Source organism: Bison bison, unplaced genomic scaffold (genome assembly GCF_000754665.1).
Source record: "Bison bison bison isolate TAMUID 2011002044 unplaced genomic scaffold, Bison_UMD1.0 scf7180017864367, whole genome shotgun sequence".
Taxonomy (NCBI): Eukaryota; Metazoa; Chordata; class Mammalia; order Artiodactyla; family Bovidae; genus Bison; species Bison bison.
The window spans coordinates 4,900,757-4,919,244 of NW_011494939.1; the positions used below are offsets into that span (position 1 = coordinate 4,900,757).

The window sequence follows — 18,488 nt, forward strand, 5'->3', positions numbered from 1 at the left end:
TATATATATATATATATATATAATATCCAAGCATGTTTACCCAGAATGCATGATTGTTTTAACATATAAAAATAAATCACTGTAATCCACCATATAAACCAATAAAGGAGAAAAATCATACATAGCGCTTCCCAGGTGGCACTAGTGGTAAAGAAACTGCCTGCCAATGCAGGAGACATAAGTGAGGCAATTTTGATCCCTTGGTTGGGAAGATCTCCTGGAGAAGGAAATGGCAAATCACTCCAGTATTCTTGCCTGGAGAATTCCATGGATAGAGGAGCCTGGAGGGCCATAGTCCATGTGGTTGCAAAGAGTCGGACACTACTGAGCAACTACTAGTAACTAACTATATGCACCAAAGAGAGCATTTGAAAAATTCAACAATCATTCATGATAAAACTCTTAACAAACTGGAATAGAAGGGAACTTTCTCAATCTCATAAAGTACATCTGTGAAAAACTTACTGCTAACATATACTTCAAGGTGAACAATAAGTTCTTTCCCTACAAACTGGGAAGAATCATGTATGTCTGATCTTAACACTTCTATTCAATGTTCTACTAAAAGTTCCAGCCGTTATCATGGGGCAAGGGGGAAAAAAGTGTGAAGACTGAAACAGAAGTAAAACTGTCCTTATTTACAGATGATAGGATTACATTTCTATACAGAAATATATTCCTATTGATAATAGTTATATATGGTAAATTCCATTTATCATACAGCTTTTTACAAGCATGACATATTTAAGATCTTTACACTCAAAACTACTAAATTGTTGAGGAAAATTAAAGAAGACCTAAATAAATGGAACATTATAACATTTATAAGTTGAAAGATTGAACATTGGTGAGATAAAAGTTCTCCCCAAACTGAACTATATATTCATTCAGTGATCTACATATTCATCCCAGGAGAAACTGAAAAGTGATTTTACAATTTATATGGAAATGAAAAGGACCTAAAATAGCCAAAACAATCTTGAAAAATAACAAAGTTGGAAGACTTATATTACCTAATCTCAAGTCTTATTAGTAGGCTATAGTAATCAAGACCATGGAGGACTGATGTAAGGACTCATCTTTTTATTTTTTTCAAAGAACCAATTTTACCATTCTTTTGCTAACAGAATCTTGTTGGCCTTTTAAAGGTTTTTAATGAAGCTTTTTTTATGCTAATCCTATTCATGCATTTATATTGTTCTTCTACTAGACTGTGAACTTCTCCTGGCATCCAGGCATTCAGTTTTACCTAAATTTATAAGTCTTCAATGCCTGTACTATTCCATATCTTAAATAATATCTGTTGAAACAGTGACCATTATGCATCTTAAATAAGCATAATCTAAATCCTCATGAGCATGGATGAAACATAAAACCACAAAACTTCCTTCCCCAAGTAACTCACCCAAAGTGGAGGGCTGGCTGATTTTTGGTGATGCCCATTTTGGGGAGGACTCAGGATGGGGGGCCACGGGTTGCACTGGGCGAGTCTGTCTGGCTGCCAGTTTCATCAGACTCATTTGTCTCTTGTGAAATATTTCCTGCACATCGCTCAGCTTCTGCAGGACTTTCTGGGCTTTAGTCTATGGGGAAAAAAAGTAGATCATGAGCTGGTGGCTCTGTACTTAATCTGAGAACAGGAGGCATTCCCTTTCTCTCATCTTCCCCTCTTCTCTGAGCATCCATATGGAGGTCATTGCATATCTTGCCTTGTACAGAATTGTGATTCTAAGAGCATGTATCTCCCACTTGATTGTCAGTGGTTGTATTCTTTTCACCACTGTATCTCCAGCACCTGGAACACTGCCAGGCACCGAGGGATTCAGTTCAGTTCACCTCAGTTCAGTCACTCAGTCGTATCCGACTCTTTGCCACCCAATGGACTGCAGCAGGCCAGACTTCCCTGTCGATATCACCAACTCCCAGAGCTTACTCAAACTCATGTCCATTGAGTCGGTGATGCCATCCAACCATCTCATCCTCTGTTGTCCCCTTCTCCCACCTTCAATCTTTCCCAGCATCAGGGTCTTTTCAAATGAGTCAGTTCTTTGCATCAGGTGGCCAAAGAATTGTAGTTTCAGCTTCAAAACCAGTCCTTCCAATGAATATTCAGGACTGATTTCCTTTAGGATGGACTGGCTGGATCTCCTTGCAGTCCAAGGGACTCTCAAGAGTCTTCTCCAATACCACAGTTCAAAAACATCAATTCTTTGGCACTCAGCTTTCTTTATAGTCCAACTTTCACATCCATACAGGACTACTGGAAAAAACAAAGCTTTGACTAGATGGACCTTGGTTGGCAAAGTAATGTCTCTGCTTTTTAATATGCTGTCTAGATTGGCCATAACTTTTCTTCCAAGGAGCAAGCATCTTTTAATTTCATGGCTGCAGTCACCATCTGCAGTGATTTTGGAGCCCCCCCAAATAAAGTCAGCCACTATTTCCACTGTTTCCCCATCTATTTTCCATGAAGTGATGGGACCAGATGCCATGATCTCAGTTTTCTGAATGTTGAGTTTTAAGCCAACTTTTTCACTCTCGTCTTTCACTTTCATCAAGAGGCTCTTTAGTTCTTCGCTTTCTGCCATAAGAGTGGTATCATCTGCGTATCTGAGGTTATTAATATCTCTCCCAGCAATCTTAATTCCGGCTTGTGCTTCATCCAGTCTGGCATTTCTCATGATGTACTCTGCTATAAGTTAAATAAGCAGGGTGACAATATAAAGACTTGACGTACTCCTTTCCCAATTTGGAATCAGTCTGTTGTTCCATGTCCAGTTCTAACTGTTGCTTCCTCACCTGCATACAGATTTCTCAGGAGGCAGGGTAGGTGGTCTGGTATTCCCATCTCTCAAAGAATTTTCCACAGTTTGTTGTGATCCACACAGTCAAAGGCTTTGGCATAGTCAATAAAGCCGAAGTAGATGCTTTTCTGAAATTCTCCCGCTTTTTTGATGATCCAACAGATGTTGGCAATTTGATCTCTGGTTCCTCTGCTTTTTCTAAATCCACCTTGAACATCTGGAAGTTCATGGTTCATGTACTGTTGAAGCCTGGCTTGGAGAATTTTGAGCATTACTTTACTAGCGTGTGAGATGAGTGCAATTGTGAGGTAGTTGATCATTCTTTGGCATTGCCTTTCTTAGGGACTGGAATGAAAACTGACCTTTTCCAGTCCTGTGGCCACTGCTGACTTTTCCAAATTTGCTGGCATATTAAGTGCAGCACTTTCACAGCATCATCTTTCAGGATTTGAAATAGCTCAACTGGAATTCCATCGCCTCCACTAGCTTTATTTGTAGTGATGCTTCCTAAGGCCCACTTGACTTCGCATTCCTCGATGTCTGGCTCTAGGTGAGTGATCAGACAATCGTGATTATCTGGACATGAAGATCTTTTTTGTATAGTTCTTCTGTGTATTCTTGCTACCTATTCTTAATATCTTCTGCTTCTGTGAGGTCCATACCATTTCTGTCCTTTATTGTGCTCATCTTTGCATGAAACATTCCCTTGTATCTCTAATTTTCTTGAAGAGATCTCTAGTCTTTCCCATTCTGTTGTTTTCCTCTATTTCTTTGCACTGATCACTGAGGAAGGCTTTCTTATTTCTCCTTGCTATTCTTTGGATATTCAAATGAGTGTATCTTTCCTTTTCTCCTTTGCCTTTTGCTTCTCTTCTTTTCACAGCTATTTGTAAGCCCTCCTCAGACAACCATCTGGCCTTTTTGCATTTCTTTTTCTTGGGGATGGTCTTAATCCCTACCTCCTGTACAATGTCACAAACCTCCGTCCATAGTTCTTCAGGTACTCTGTCTATCAGATATAATCCCTTGAATCTATTTCTCACTTCCACTGTATAATCATAAGGGATTTGATTTATGTCATACCTGAATGGTCTGGTGGTTTTCCCTATTTTCTTCAATTTAAGTCTAAATTTGGCAATAAGGAGTTCATGATCTGAGCCACAGCCAGCTCCCGGTCTTATTTTTGCTGACTGTATAGAGCTTCTCCATCTTTGGCTGTGAAGAATATAATCAATCTGATTTTGGTGTTGAGCATCTGGTGATGTCCACGTGTAGAGTCTTCTCTTGTGTTGTTGGAAGAGGATGTTTGCTATGACCAGTGTGTTTGCTTGGCAAAACTCTACTAGCCTTTGCCCTGCTTCATTCTGTACTCCAAGGCCAAATTTGTCTATTACTCCAGGTATTTCTTGACTTCCTACTTTTGCATTCCAGTCCCCTATCATGAAAAGGACATCTTTTTGGGGTGTTAGTTTTAGAAGGTCTTGTAGGTCTTCATAGAACCATGCAACTTCAGCATTACTGGTCGGGGCATAGACTTAGATTACTGTAATTTTGAATGGTTTGCCTTGGAAACAAGCAGAGATCATTCTGTCATTTTTGAGATTGCATCCAATTACTGCAAGTACTTCAGACTCTTTTGCTGACTATGAGTTAATATATGCTGAGTGGTTAAATGCTCACTAAGGCAAATCCATTCATGGTAGAAAAGGATGTCACAGGCCAACTTACAAAAGAATGATTCAAAATGAGAAATGTAACCTGAATAAAGGCCCTGGTGGAAAAAAGACTGTAAGTATTGTAGGGGAAAGAGTAGCTAAATTTTGAGGCAGGATCAAGGGAAGCACAAGGATGTGTGATGAAAAGGATACACATTTAAATTTTATTCTGCAAGACCTCTTCTCTCTATATAAGTAGGAAAGAAATAAACTGATCAAGTACCAGGGAAAGATGGATCTCAAACATGTTCTCACAAGGGACTATGTGCCCTAAGGCAAAGGTTCAGAAGAACAAAAAACCAGAACTGTTTCACCTGGGTTTCCCCAAGGCCTGAATCCAGCTGAAATACATTTCTTTCAGCATGATGTCCCTTCAGCTCTGGTGGGTCAAGGAAGTGGGTAGCTTTCTCTTTGTCATGCTGACTCTGACATCCATCTTTTGGATGATTTTAACCACCAAAGAAGGGACTCAGAAGAGCTGAAACACCATAATCCATGCAGGGTGGCCTGAGGATGCCAAATTCCAAAAGTACAGGCTCAGCACACATCCAGGGGGGTTGCCACATTTTGCAACTGGAAAAAGTAAATTTGTCTTTTCTATGCTGAACCATCTTCTGAGGAAAGAGCAAAGATCCCTGAGGACTGGAATGTTAGCTATAGAACAACTCTTTCCCTATAGCCTAAGGCCCTGTCAAGGCTGACCTCTGCACTAAAATCTGAGTCAGGTCTCACTTATCGGAGGATCTGAAGGCAGACCTGAACTGTCCATCTGGTACCCACTGGCCACATGTGGTTAGTGAGCACCTGGAATACAGCTAGTCTGAATTGAGCTGCATTGTTTAAATACACACTGGATTTTGAACATTTACTTGAAAAAAGAACATAAAATATCTCATTAAAATATAATTAATTATACAACAGTGATTTTATGTTGAAATATTTTGCACAAAGGTGGAAAAAAACATTATTAAAATTGATTTAATTTGTTTCTTTTTATTTTTTAAAATGCAACTACCAGAAAATCTTGAATTACATATATGGTTTACATTATATTTCTGTTGAAAAGTTTTGATCTAGACCACAGATTGGCAATTTTTTTTGAAAAGGACGAAACAGTAAATATTTCAGGCTTTGCAGATCGTCTAGTCGCTGATGAATCTGCCAAACTTGGTTATTTTAGCAGAAAAGCAGTCATAGATGATAGATAATACATAAATGAAAGTGAGCAACTGTGTTCTGATAAAACTTGATTTATAAAAATAGGTAGCAATCCCTTATGATTATACAGTGGAGGTGACAAACAGATGTACTCCTTTCCCAATTTTGAATGATCTTCATGTTCATGGAACATTGTTCCATGTCCAGTTCTAAGTATAAGTTACTTCATGGAAAATATAAGGAGAAATAGTGGAAGCACTGACTGATTTTATTTTCTTGGGCTCCAAAGTCACTGCGGACAGTGACTGCAGCCATGAAATTAAAAGACGATTGCTCCTTGGAAGGAAAGCTATGACAAATCTAGACAGCATATTAAAAAGCAGAGATATCACTTTGCCAACAAAAGTCTATATAGTCAAAGCTACGGTTTGTATGGTTTGTAGTCATGAGAGTTGGACCATAATGAAGGCTGAGTGCTGAAGAATTGATGCTTTCAAACTGTGGTGTTGGAGAAGACTTTTGACAGTCCCTTGGAGGGCAAGAAGATCAAACCAGTCAATCCTAAAGGAAATCAACCTTGAATATTCCATTGGAAGGACTGATGCTGAAGCTGAAACTCCAGTACTTCGCCTCCTGATGTGAAGAACTGACTCATTTGAAAAGACCCTGATGCTGGGAAAGATTGTCATTTCCTCCTCCAGGGGATCTTTCTGACCCAGGGATTAAATCCACATCTCCTGCATCTCCTGCATTGCAGGCAAATTATTTACCACTGAGCCACTGGGAAGCTTCCCATTAAATCTGTTAATATTTGCTTTATAGATTTAGGTTTTCCTGTACTAGGTGCATATATGTTAATAAGTTATACCCCTTTTATATTCTTGTATTGATCCCTTTATCATTAAATAATACCCTTCTTTGTCCTTTGTTATAGACTTTGTTTTAAAGTCCATTTTGTCTGATATTACTGCCTTCTCTTTATTGCTGTTTCCATTTGTACAAAATATCTTTTTCCAACCTCTCACTTTCAGTCTGTGTGTCTTTAGCTCTGAAGTGAGTCTCTTGTAAGTCACATATAGAGAGGTATTCTTTTTTAATCCAATCAGCCATTCTATGTCTTTTGACTGGAGAATTTATTCCACTGACATATAAAGTAATTATTGATAGTTTTGTACTTACTGCTATTTTGTTACTTGTTTTCTGGTTTTTGTAATTAATTGTTCTCTGTCCTTTCCTTCTTTTAGTTTCTTAACTTGTGGTTTCATGATTTTCTTTAGTGGAATGCGTGTGTTCCTCTCTCTCTGATTTTTGTATATCTGTTGTGGGTTTTGATTTGTGGTTATTATGGGGTTCATATATGTTTATCTGTAACTGTATTTATTTTTTTCAAACTGGTGCTTATTTAAATTAAAACACATTCTAAAACAGCTACACTCTTTTACTGCCCCTCCCTCATGTTTTGTGTTTTTGATGTGTATTTTACATCTTCATGCATATCTCTTCACTGTTCACCGTAGTTATGTTTAATTTTATGATTTTTTATCTTTTAATCTTCCTACCAGCTTAGTTAAGTGGTTCATCCACAGCCTTCACTACATATTTGCTTTTACTATTGGAATTTTTCCTTTCCTATAAATTCTTACTTCTTATAGCATTTTCTTTCCACTTTGGATCATCTCTTTTAACATTTATTTAGTATTGATGAACTCTTTTAGTTTTTGTTCATCTAATAAGTTATTTCTCATTCAATTCTAAAAGATAATCTTACTGTGTAGAGTATCATACATTGTAGGTTTTTTTTCTTTCAGCATTTTAAATATATCATGGCCACTCACTCTGGACTGCAAAGTTTCTGCAGAAAAATCAGCTGATAGCCTTATGGGGGTTCCCTTGTATATAACTTTTTTTTCTCCCCCTCTTGTTGCCTTTAGAATTCTCTTTATCTTCAACTTTTGTCATTTTAATTACACCTAGTGTGGGTCTCTTTGGGTTCATCTGGTGTGGGCTGCTCTGTGCTTCTTGTACCTGGTTATCTGTTTCCTTCCTCAGGTTTAGGAGGTTTTCAGCTATAATTTCATCAAATACATTTTTGACTCCTCTATCTCTCTCTCTTTTCCTTCTGGGGCCTCTATAATGCAAATGCTAGTATGCTTAATGTTGTTCCAGTTCAGTTCAGTTCAGTTCAGTTCAGTCGTTCAGTCGTGTCCGACTCTTTGCAGGCGTCCCTTAATCTATTCTCATTTTTTAAAATTTGTTTTCTTTCTGCTATTCTGATTGGGTAGTTTCCATTATTCTGTCTTCCAGACCACTTGTGTATTCTTCTGTTTCACCTGGTCTGCTGTTAATTCCTTCTAGTGTGTTTTTTCATTTCAGTTATTGTATTCTTAAGTTCTGAATGGTTCTTTTTTATACTTTTTAGTTCCTTGTTAATATTTCCACTGTGTTCACCTATTCTTTTCCCTAGTTCAGTTAACATTCTTATTATCAATACTTTGAACTATTCATCTGATAAATTATTTATCTATGTTTCACTAGTTGTTTTATCAGGGTTTTTTTTCTTGTTCTTTCAATTGAAACAACTTTTACTGTCTTTTTATTCTGCTTAACTTTTTCTGTCTTTATGAAATTAGGTGAAACAGTTCTCTATCCTGGTCTTGAAGGGGTGTCCTTGTGTGGGAGCATCCCTAGATAGTCTGCATGTGCCCAGTGGCTTTGGTGGGAGAGCTGGATCTGACATGAGCACAAGTCATATCTTTCCTCAGGGTGTGCTGGCAGCTAGCACCTTGGTAGGTTATGGGCTGGAGATGGAGGGGCTGAAGCCAGAGCCGGGTGTGACTCAGACTTCCCCCCAGCTCAGTGGCCATCACTGCCCTACTGGGTGAGGGGTCTGATCTCAGATTGCTGGAACAGAGGCCCTGAGAGTGGGTCTGAGGTGGTTCTATTCTGTGTGCTCTCCCCCTTTCCCCAGAATTGCCCCAAAGGGCAGCAGTGCTGGAACAGGAGGGCTCAGAGTAGGCACCTGGTGTGGACTGGGGTGTGTGCTGGAGTGGCCCCAGCAGATAAGTCAGAATTCAGACTACTCTGGATCTGCCTCCTCCATGAGCACCAGTAACGGCTGCCCTCGCCCCAGTTTGGGTGCTGTGCCAGGTCTGAGCCAGCTCCACGCCCCAACCCCCACAACTGCACTCTTCCAGAAGCTGTGGCAGCTCTTGCCCTAGTGTCAAGCTGCACCACCACAGAGCAAGAACAGCCAAGTGAGCACTTAGCTTGGGCAGAGTCAGTCATTGGTGCAGTCACAGGAAACTAGCCAGAATCCTGGGAAATTTCAATGTGCTTCATCCACCTTGTTTCCAGGAGTTTTCAAACCAACTAAAGGGACTCATCTTCCCTGTGTCAGATCCCAGGGCTGGGGTGCCCATATGTAGTTCAAATTGCTCACTCCCTAAAAGGCCTATGTAATCCCCCTCCTTTTTTGTGTCCTCTCCCAGGGGTGTGGTCCTGACCTAATTCCATATGGATCTTTCTTACAGCTTTGGTTGTATAAGTGTCTTTCTACCAGTCTCATTTGTTTTCAGTGAGAATTGTTCCACGTGTAGATGTAATCTTGATGTGTTTTTTTGGGAGAGGTGAACTTCGCATCCCCCTACTCTGCCGTCTTGATAACCCTCTCTAGGATCATTTTGTACATTTCCTGTCCCAGTCCTAGATATGGCCATTTCTCCAAGGAGCCCAGTTCTCTTCTACTGGAGAATGGTATTAGAAACTAAGATCTCAGAGGTGGGTGTGCTCATTGATACTAGGGGTCTTGTTTCTATGCCTGGAACCAACTGTCCAACTAAGGAGATACATGTATCTGTACCAATGTGTGTATATGCATATAATGAGGATTATTTCTATGTCTATAGAATACCCATTTTGACAACCAAGTCATTACTCCTCAGTGGATAAAACTCTCTGACAGAATAGAATATCTGAACATTAACATCTAGAATTTTACTCCAAACCAAAAGAAGAAAAGGTTTGGGGGACTTGGAGGGTCCATTTTGGGTTTTAAAAATAAATTTCTCTTCTGGTCTCCTCCCTCCTCCTTGTTTCTGCCTATTTCCTGGAAGTGGTTTATTAAGTTTTACTCCTTATCTGGTGGGAGATGTGGTTATAACATTTGCTGATGTTGGCCAAAATGGTATCTGTGGCCACAAGGCTCCCTGATTGACCTGATAAACTTGTTTGTGCAGCTAATGGATGTGGAGCTAAATGAGACTGTTCTGCTTTGGGAATACGATCTGAGGCTACCAAATCCTGGGTCTACAATATAGCACAGACACTAGACGCACCTTCTCTTTGTCCTCTCTGTAGGGAAGTAGAAGGGTCCCTGTGTTAGGGAAAGGGGACCAGCCTAACTACCCCCAACACCACTTTAAGATCATATCTTAACACCAAAACCCACCAGGAAGAGTCAGGGAAAGACTGACACTGAGGCACAATCCCACACCAAGCTGCCCTCACTGTACTTAGCCCACTTGCCACCTGCCTGTCCATTTGTTCAACAAACATGGACTGTAAGATACTAGGCACAGGCTAGGCACAGGAACACAGAGGTGGGTGAGGCTCTTGCCTCACTGCAGCTTCCAGTATAATAAATAAGACAGACAAAAGTAAATAACTAGAATGTAGTTTGCTATGTATCATTTTGGAGCAAAGGAACTTAGCCTGGATCCATGGATATCCTTCAAGGTGTTCCCTTAAAATTAATCATAAAAGCTATACATACTGGGCATTCCCTGTTTGCTCCCCCATTACATCTTCTCTATACTGCTCTGTGTCCCAGGAAGCTGACCTCTACAGTAGCCATCAGATGGGCTCACAAGAGGTCCATGGGCTTTTAGTTGGATTTGGCCAGTGAGATGAACCACTAGGAAATCTGAGAGGGAGAGAAAAGTAGGGCTATATATTTCCCCACCAGCTGTGGCCTCTGCCCAAGGCCACAGCTCTTACAGACTATCTCTCTTACAGCCACAGCTATAGAGCTGCTTGAGTTCCCATTTGTCTTTCAGGCTTAGTGGTGGTAACTGTTCCCTGTTTCTTGCTAGTCCAGGGTGCTTCACCATCCATATTGGGTTTCCTAAATTCTGCCCATATCTTTGTAAACAGTACCTACATCAAGTTCCATTCAATCATTCTGAGTACAGAACCCTAAAAACAGGTATATCAGATTCTCAAAAGGGTCCATGACTCAAAAGAGGTTAAAAAAAGCCCCTTCATTAGAAGTACATACAAGGTAATATGGCTGTAAGAGGAAAGTGTACTATCTATAACTCTGTTGGCTTCACAGAACAAGTGCTCCCTTCAAAATGCAAATCTGATCCTTATTCTCCTTCTTAAATCCTTCAGTGGTTCTCAGAATAAAGACCAAACTCCTTCATATGCCCCACAAGGCCCCAACTCATCTACCCCTCTCTAATCTCACCCCAAACATTCTTTGTGTTCTATACTCTAGCCGTTCTGAATTTGGGGTTCTGAACTTGTGCCAGGCTCCCTTCAGCCCTGAAACCTTGCACATGCTGATCCTCCAATCTAGAAAGCCTCTCCCATCTTCTCTATTCATTTTCCGGGCCTTGGCTCAAGTGAATCTTCCCAGGGAACTTCCCTGACCCTCAGTCCAGGTCAAGTTCCTCTGTTTTATACCCAATAGAACCCTGAATACATCCTCTTAAGCACTTATCTTAGTTTGCAATACATTTTTGTGTTTTGTATTTGATATTTATTAATGTCAGCCTCTCCCATACATAAACTGTAAGTTCAGTGAAGGATGTAAACACATCTATTTCTGCTCATAACTGTGTCCTTGGCCTTCAGCACAGAGCATGATATGTCAGAGATGCTCATAAGTATTTGTAGAGAAATGAATGTCAGAGAATGAAAGTTATTTGAATCAAGCCATGAAGGGTCAGTTTTCCAGGAAGCATAGACCAGGAGTCTAAGAGGCCACTTGAGAGCTCAAGAACTGGTTAATCTGCTCAGTACATCCAACATAAATTTTCTTGGGCAACATGCAATGTCCCCCCATCCCTTTCCCAACCATGGATCAAAATAACTCAGAAATATTACCTTTATATCAAGAGTGAGCATCAACTCATACTGGTTGTAAAAGTCCTTGGAGCTGGGCAACTGGTACTCCTTTGCTGTGCCCAGGAATGTCTCAATGTCATTCAAGGCAATGTCAATGCCCTCTCGGGACTGGTACTTGTCTACAGCTTGGGAAGCCAAGAGGTAGACTCCTGCTTCACACCACTGGCTGACCTTTTGGAAAGAAACACAGTGCTCTGTGCAGTTAGCCTGCCCACAGCTCAGCCACCACCATCCTCAGGAGGTCCAAGCTCATATGGGGTCCACAAGGATTTTGAGACAACAGGCAATTATTATGGGATGTCATGTCATCCAGGATCAAGTTTAGACATTCAAAAATATAACCATGAGGTGGACAAGCCCAAATCAATTTTATATCTGCATACTTTTTAGGAAAGTCACTTAATCAAAAAATAAATCACATAAACATTCTTCTCCACTGACAATAATTGCCAAATCTCTAAGAGGAGAGAGTTGAGTTGTTTCTATGTTTGGTTTAACCATTGAAAAATACAACAAATGGCTTTTTGGGTCTAACCTCTAGGTCGTTTTTCTTGCATCTTAATTGGTTACAAGAGCACAGAGTGAAAAATGAGGCTTCAGACCTGGGCCCTCCATGCCCTCCTGATACAGGGAATGTCTCCTTTAACAAGAATACCATTTTCCTCTGTCCACATTTCTATTTGTCTTTCCAAGGGAAGAATCTAAGGATGCAAAACTCTTGACTCAGAACAGCAGTACTTAAACTTTCCAGAATGTTGGGATGAAATCACATAGGTAAAGAATTCTAACAATTTGATTTCTAAAAAACTTAAACAGAAAGACAAGGGCCCTTGTGCTGTCTGAATATTTATATGAAAAGAAGCTACCCTTGCAAGTACATGTGCATTACCATTTATTGCGTGACCTAAAGAGCTATGTAAAATAACTGTACAGAGAAAAAAAGATCCAAAGAGAGCTCCGAAGTAGTTATCTCTATGTGGGAAAATTATAGGCAACTTAAGTTTGTCTTGACTTTTCCCCTAAATTACCTACACTGAATGTGTACTACTTTTAGACTTAAAAAGAAATCATATAAAGATATATTAAAATGGATGATTCCCATTGTGTGGGGATGAAGAGGGGAATGGAATATAAGTAGCATCCATGAATCATTGTTTTCCTCCTCCTTCTGATATTTTTGGATTTTCAAAATAATATGAAATTATGCTTTGATACATACTGTGAAAACTTTCTCTTTAAAATCATGCCTATATCTGCAGAAAACACTAGGATTGGGTCTTCTGCAGAGTCACAGCAGCTACTTGTTCCCTAAAACACACACACACACACTCCACAGATCGCATTAGGCTATTATGTCTGTAGCAGAAATGGAGTGAGGGAAACAGCGGCTAGCTAATCTTGCTAACAGCACAGCACACAGAGCAGGCTGTGCTCCAGGCCCTTCTGAGCCACATGCTTCTGGAGCAGCTGTATTTCCTTGACACTAAAATCCCTGTGGCAATGGGATGGTGTAAACAGCCTGGGCGGGTGCTCCCAGCGATCAGAGACGAACAACTGTGGGAACGGAGCATGCTGACTCATGGTATGAGCCCTGTGTTGGCTGGAACAGCTGATAGGGAAGGCTCCAGAAGTCAAGGCCCCTGCTGACTGGCCACCTGCCTCAGAGATCACCGCTGAAGGGCAGTGGGGTGTGGGGGGAGGCAACCCCTCCCCGTGAGCACTCTGCATAGAGTTGCAGTCTAGTCTAAGGAGTCTGGGTCTTGGAATTTGGCCATCCTGACCCGAAATCTGCAATCCCCTATTTATCCCATGTGTGGTCTTGGGCAACCTTTTATTCCAAGGTTCCTCAGTGTTGTCTAGGTACCACCTGCACCAAATCACCTGGACACTTGATGAAAATACTGATTTCTGGGCATCATCCCAGACTTACTGAATCAGAGTCTTCAGAGTGGTCCATCAGGAAATCTGCAATTATAGCACGCTCACCTTATGTACTAAATGCTGTGACTCATCGACCCATTCAACTATGTTGAATATCAATTTCTATCTCTTAAATGAGGCCATTATTGTCTTCCTCACAGGTTATATTAAGGATTAAATAGATGATGCAACTATGCTCCTGGTAGAAACACAGTAGGTGTTCAATATATGGTAGGAATGTATAATGGTCATTATTACTTAGGCTTCTTCAAAAGGATTCACAATCTGATGCCTTTAATGAGGAGAAGCACTTTGCAACTATAGTGCTGGGTTCTCTGTACACTTGATGGGGCATCAAGAAGGGCTGGGTCAGGTCAAAACACACTTTAAGTCTGAGTCCACACAGAAGATGTGGACTTTTTTTCATTCAAATGAGATGTGGTGGATGGCTAGGATATTTTTCACCTTCAATACTCCTAAAACTTCAGATTGGTACAGTTTTTAATGCCTCTTGAGTGCTGTTCCACATGAAGCACTTCATCCTCTCAACAATAATGAGGGGTAGGGAGGGCAAATATGACTAAGACTTCTTCACAGGACATTTTGCACACATTATGGTCATGGCTTAGTTTTGCTCACCTTGTCCAACCTTCTGTGCAACTCCAAGGACTTTTCTAAAATGTCATGTTTCTTTTTGTTTTCATTGATGAAGTCATCACAAAGGTGCCTGAGCTCCGCACACCTGGGTCTGATGGAGTCCACTGCATAATGGTGGCTTTGGATAAGCTGGTCCCCAATTACTGCAAGCAGCTGGGCCTTTTCCAAGGACTCCTGAAAAGTGAACATCCACAGCCAAGCATCAGAAACTGAGTCATGGCGTGGCCAGGATTTTCCTGGCACTGAATGCTTCAAATCTGGTGGGAGGCTAGAGAAATGGTGATAAGGTTTTAGGCTGAGAGCATGGGAAAGCGCTGGGGTGGTTCAAGGTCCCCAGGAGGCTTAGCCTAGTCCAAGGTCATCTGCACTCTGAAGAAAAGCAAGTCATTCATTCAGATATTTGTTGAGTTCTGGGTTAGGCACTGAGGATAAAGCATTAACAAGATAGGATTTTTCAGTTCAATGGAGAACTCAGATACTAAATGAATTATACAAATAATTAACTTATTACAACAGTGATAAATTCTAGGGCAGAAGAGCATGAAGTGTTACACTGGACAGAACTGGAGACTGAAAAAAGAGATAGACATGTGGAAAGAGGAGAGTGAGTTGAGGTTGAGAAAATGGTAAAGATCTGGTTTGGGCAATCCTATGGAGAGATCATGAGACTTAAGAAATATGTTTGTCTAAGCTGTTTCCTGCAGCCCACAAGGTCCCTGTCTGCTCTCAACTCATCAACTCAGCAACCCCATCTCCTACCTCTTTCTGCACAGCTTATTTTGTTCTAACCACATGTTCCATGTTTTCCTGTTTTTAATTCATTTATCATATATTATTGAGTACCTGCCATGTACCAAGCACTGTCCAGATGCTGGGGGTTTGGTGGTAAACAAACCAGGCAAAAATCCCTCCCCTCACGAAGCTTACATTTTAGTAGGAGATGCAGGCAATAAACAAATATGTAGATGATATAGTATCTTAGTGAGTGATGAGTGCTATGGAGAAAAAGTAAACAGGGAGAGGAGGGCAAGGAGTGCTGGTAGAGGAGCTGCTATTTTAAAGAGGGTGGTGAGAGAAGGGCTCACTGGGAAGGTACTAGCCGTGCTGTGCAGAAAAGTTAGCACAGCAGCCTGAGACTGTTGTCCTTAGAAAGGTCTGTTTGCAAGGCTGGTCCTTGGCTGGCACCTGGGAAAGTCAGGAGGGTTCCTATCATCCTTAATTAGAACGACTCAAGGGACTTCCCTGGTGGTATAGTGGATAAGAATCTGCCTGCCAGTGCAGGGGTTATGGGTTCAATCCCTGGTCTGAGAAGATTCCATATGCCATGGAGCAACTAAGCCCAGGAGACACAACTACTGAGCCCGCATGCCTGGAGCCTGTGCTCCACGAGAGAAGCCACTTCTATGAGAAGCCTGTGCACTGCAATGAAGACCCAGAGCAACCCCCCCAAAATTTTTTTTTAAAAAGAATGACTCATGATACCTAAACAGTTTGCGCAAAGAGTATGCTTTATGTTGAAGACCTGCTTTCTTTTGAGAGTCTGGAATTCTGGTTTATGCCGGGCCGAGGCCACCAACATGACACAAGAGCCAAAACCTAAAGTGAGGGACAACCATGCAGCACTTGGCAGAAAGATGGGAGCATGTTTGACATGTTCAGGCAGCAGGAGGAAGCCACTGGGGCTGTAGCAGAGAAAGCAGGGAGGAAAGGAGGAGACATGATCAGAGAGGAAAGAAGAGGGTCTGACCAGGGAGGGCCTTGCTGCCACTGTGGGTGCTTTGTCTTTTACTCATTATGACATGGGGTGTGCAGAAGGGTTTTGAGGAGAGGATCTCATTCATATTTTTGAAAGGATTGCTTCAGCTGTGGTGTCAAAAATGGCAGAGAATAGGGAAAGCAAGGAGACCAGTTACGGAGTGACTGCAGTAATCCAGGTGAGCAACCAAACTAGCTGCTATCTCGGCACTCTTCCCTGGGATGTTCCTCCCAGGGCGAAGCTCTTAGCCAGCCTCCCAGGCCCTCTCCCTCACTCTGTTTTCATTTTTTAAAACCACTTACCTCTATCTGAAAGTATTTTCTTTTTTTACTTTAATATATGATTCCTTCTTCTTCCACTCTTGCCCACCATTACATAAGCTCCATGAGATCGCTTAGCAGGCATTTCATAAATACTTGATCAATAAGATAAAAGAACAAATGAACCAATGAACTAGGGGATGCAGTGATCTGCTTGGCTGGAATTGTGTTAACGACACTGACCTGAGTCAAGACAGAGGACTGCCATGTCCTCAAAGGCCTCAGGACAGAAGGCCCACTCACACCCTCACCAACCATGTTGAGCATCCAAGCTAGCACATTTGCCCTGGTTTAGCTTTTCATAGTAACACAAGGAATCATGATGACCCCAGATGATGACAACGTGACACTCTCTTAATTTACAGTGGTTTATGATTTCAACAAGTTTAAAGCCCCTGCTTCCCACCCAGTCAATCATTCACCAAGTCCCACAGAACATACCTCCTTCTTAATACCTCTGGAACTCTGAGCCCTTCCCTACCACCTCCTTGTCACTGTGTGTTCAGACCTTGGTGCTTTCTGACTGGGACCGCTGGTCTCCTTGATTTCCTTTAAACTGTCCTTCAAGTCATCCTCCACACTGCTGATGAAGCAGCAATTCCATCATGATGTCTACTCATGTCTATATCACTTCAGAGCCTCAGATCCTTTCTTGACCCCCTGCCGTCTTCAGGAGGAAGTTCAAACTCCTGAGAAACGCACAAAAGGTCTTTCACTACCTGGCTCACATCTGTGCCTCCTCCTCATTCACTCTGTCACCCTGTCCTCTCCTGTAACTGGACTAATGACTCCTTTGTAGCTCTCCAAACAGTCAGATGACTTTGAGCATCCATACTTTCTCTACTCATGCTCTCTGCCTAGAAAGCCCCATCCTTCCCTCATCCACCCTTCCCTTACCTCCTCACCCCTCCACCCCTCCCCATGTACCCACACTTCTCTGGAACTAACTCCAAACCACCCTTCAGAGTTCATCTACTTCAGGAAACTTTCTCTGACTCCACCATTTTATTTTGATGCCCCTCCTCTGAGCTCCCATAACACTCTATGCCTTTTTCAACCAAAACATGAATTTAACTGTGTTGTGATCAGCTATCTACTGCCCGCATTATCCCACAGACACTTGTTGGCATGCACCAGCTCTTTTTCAGCTGCTCTTTAAGAGTACACAGCACATATTAGGTACTTAAGAACAAATGAATGTTGTTTTGGGATAATGATATGGGAATAAAATGATATAAATCAAGCAGGGTTATAAATAGCAAGAAGAGATAAGAAAGCCTTCCTCAGTGATCAATGCAAAGAAATAGAGGAAAACAACAGAATGGGAAAGACTAGAGATCTCGTCAAGAAAATTAGAGATACCAAGGGAACATTTCATGCAAAGATGGGCTCGATAAAGGACAGAAATGGTATGGACCTAACAGAAGCAGAAGATATGAAGAAGAGATGGCAAGAATACACAGAAGAACTGTACAAAACAGATCTTCATGACCCAGATAATCACGATTGTGTGATCACTGACCTAGAGCCAGATATCCTGGAATGTGAAGTCAAGTGGGCCTTAGAAAACATCACTACGAACAAAGCTAGTGGAGGTGATGGAATTCCAGTTGAGCTCTTTCAAATCCTGAAAGATGATGCTGTGAAAGTGCTGCACTCAATATGCCAGCAAATTTGGAAAACTCAGCAGTGGCCACAGGACTGGAAAAGGTCAGTTTTCATTCCAATCCCAAAGAAAGGCAATGCCAAAGAATGCTCAAAGTACCACACAATTGCACTCATCTCACACGCTAGTAAAGTAATGCTCAAAATTCTCCAAGCCAGGCTTCAGCAAGACGTGAACCGTGAACTTCCTGATGTTCAAGCTGGTTTTAGAAAAGGCAGAGGAACCAGAGATCAAATTGCCAACATCTGCTGGATCATGGAAAAAGCAAGAGAGTTCCAGAAAAGCATCTATTTCTACTTTATTGACTATGCCAAAGCCTTTGACTGTGTGGATCACAATAAACTGTGGAAAATTCTGAAAGAG

At 41.4% G+C, this 18,488-nt stretch overlaps 1 protein-coding gene across 8 annotated transcripts in view; it reads right to left on the reverse strand.

The window, feature by feature from the left end:
- The window catches only part of MCF2L2 (MCF.2 cell line derived transforming sequence-like 2), a 260,492-nt gene that overhangs the window by 128,820 nt on the left and 113,184 nt on the right, over window positions 1-18,488 (reverse strand). For all 8 annotated transcript variants that reach the window (XM_010855660.1, XM_010855653.1, XM_010855658.1 and 5 more), the window contains 3 exons: window positions 14,366-14,557; window positions 11,786-11,977; window positions 1,406-1,583 (listed from right to left, as the gene is read on the reverse strand). In XM_010855660.1, coding sequence (XP_010853962.1) covers window positions 1,406-1,583; window positions 11,786-11,977; window positions 14,366-14,557 — 562 coding nt within the window. The remainder of the gene's footprint in view (window positions 1-1,405; window positions 1,584-11,785; window positions 11,978-14,365; window positions 14,558-18,488) is intronic.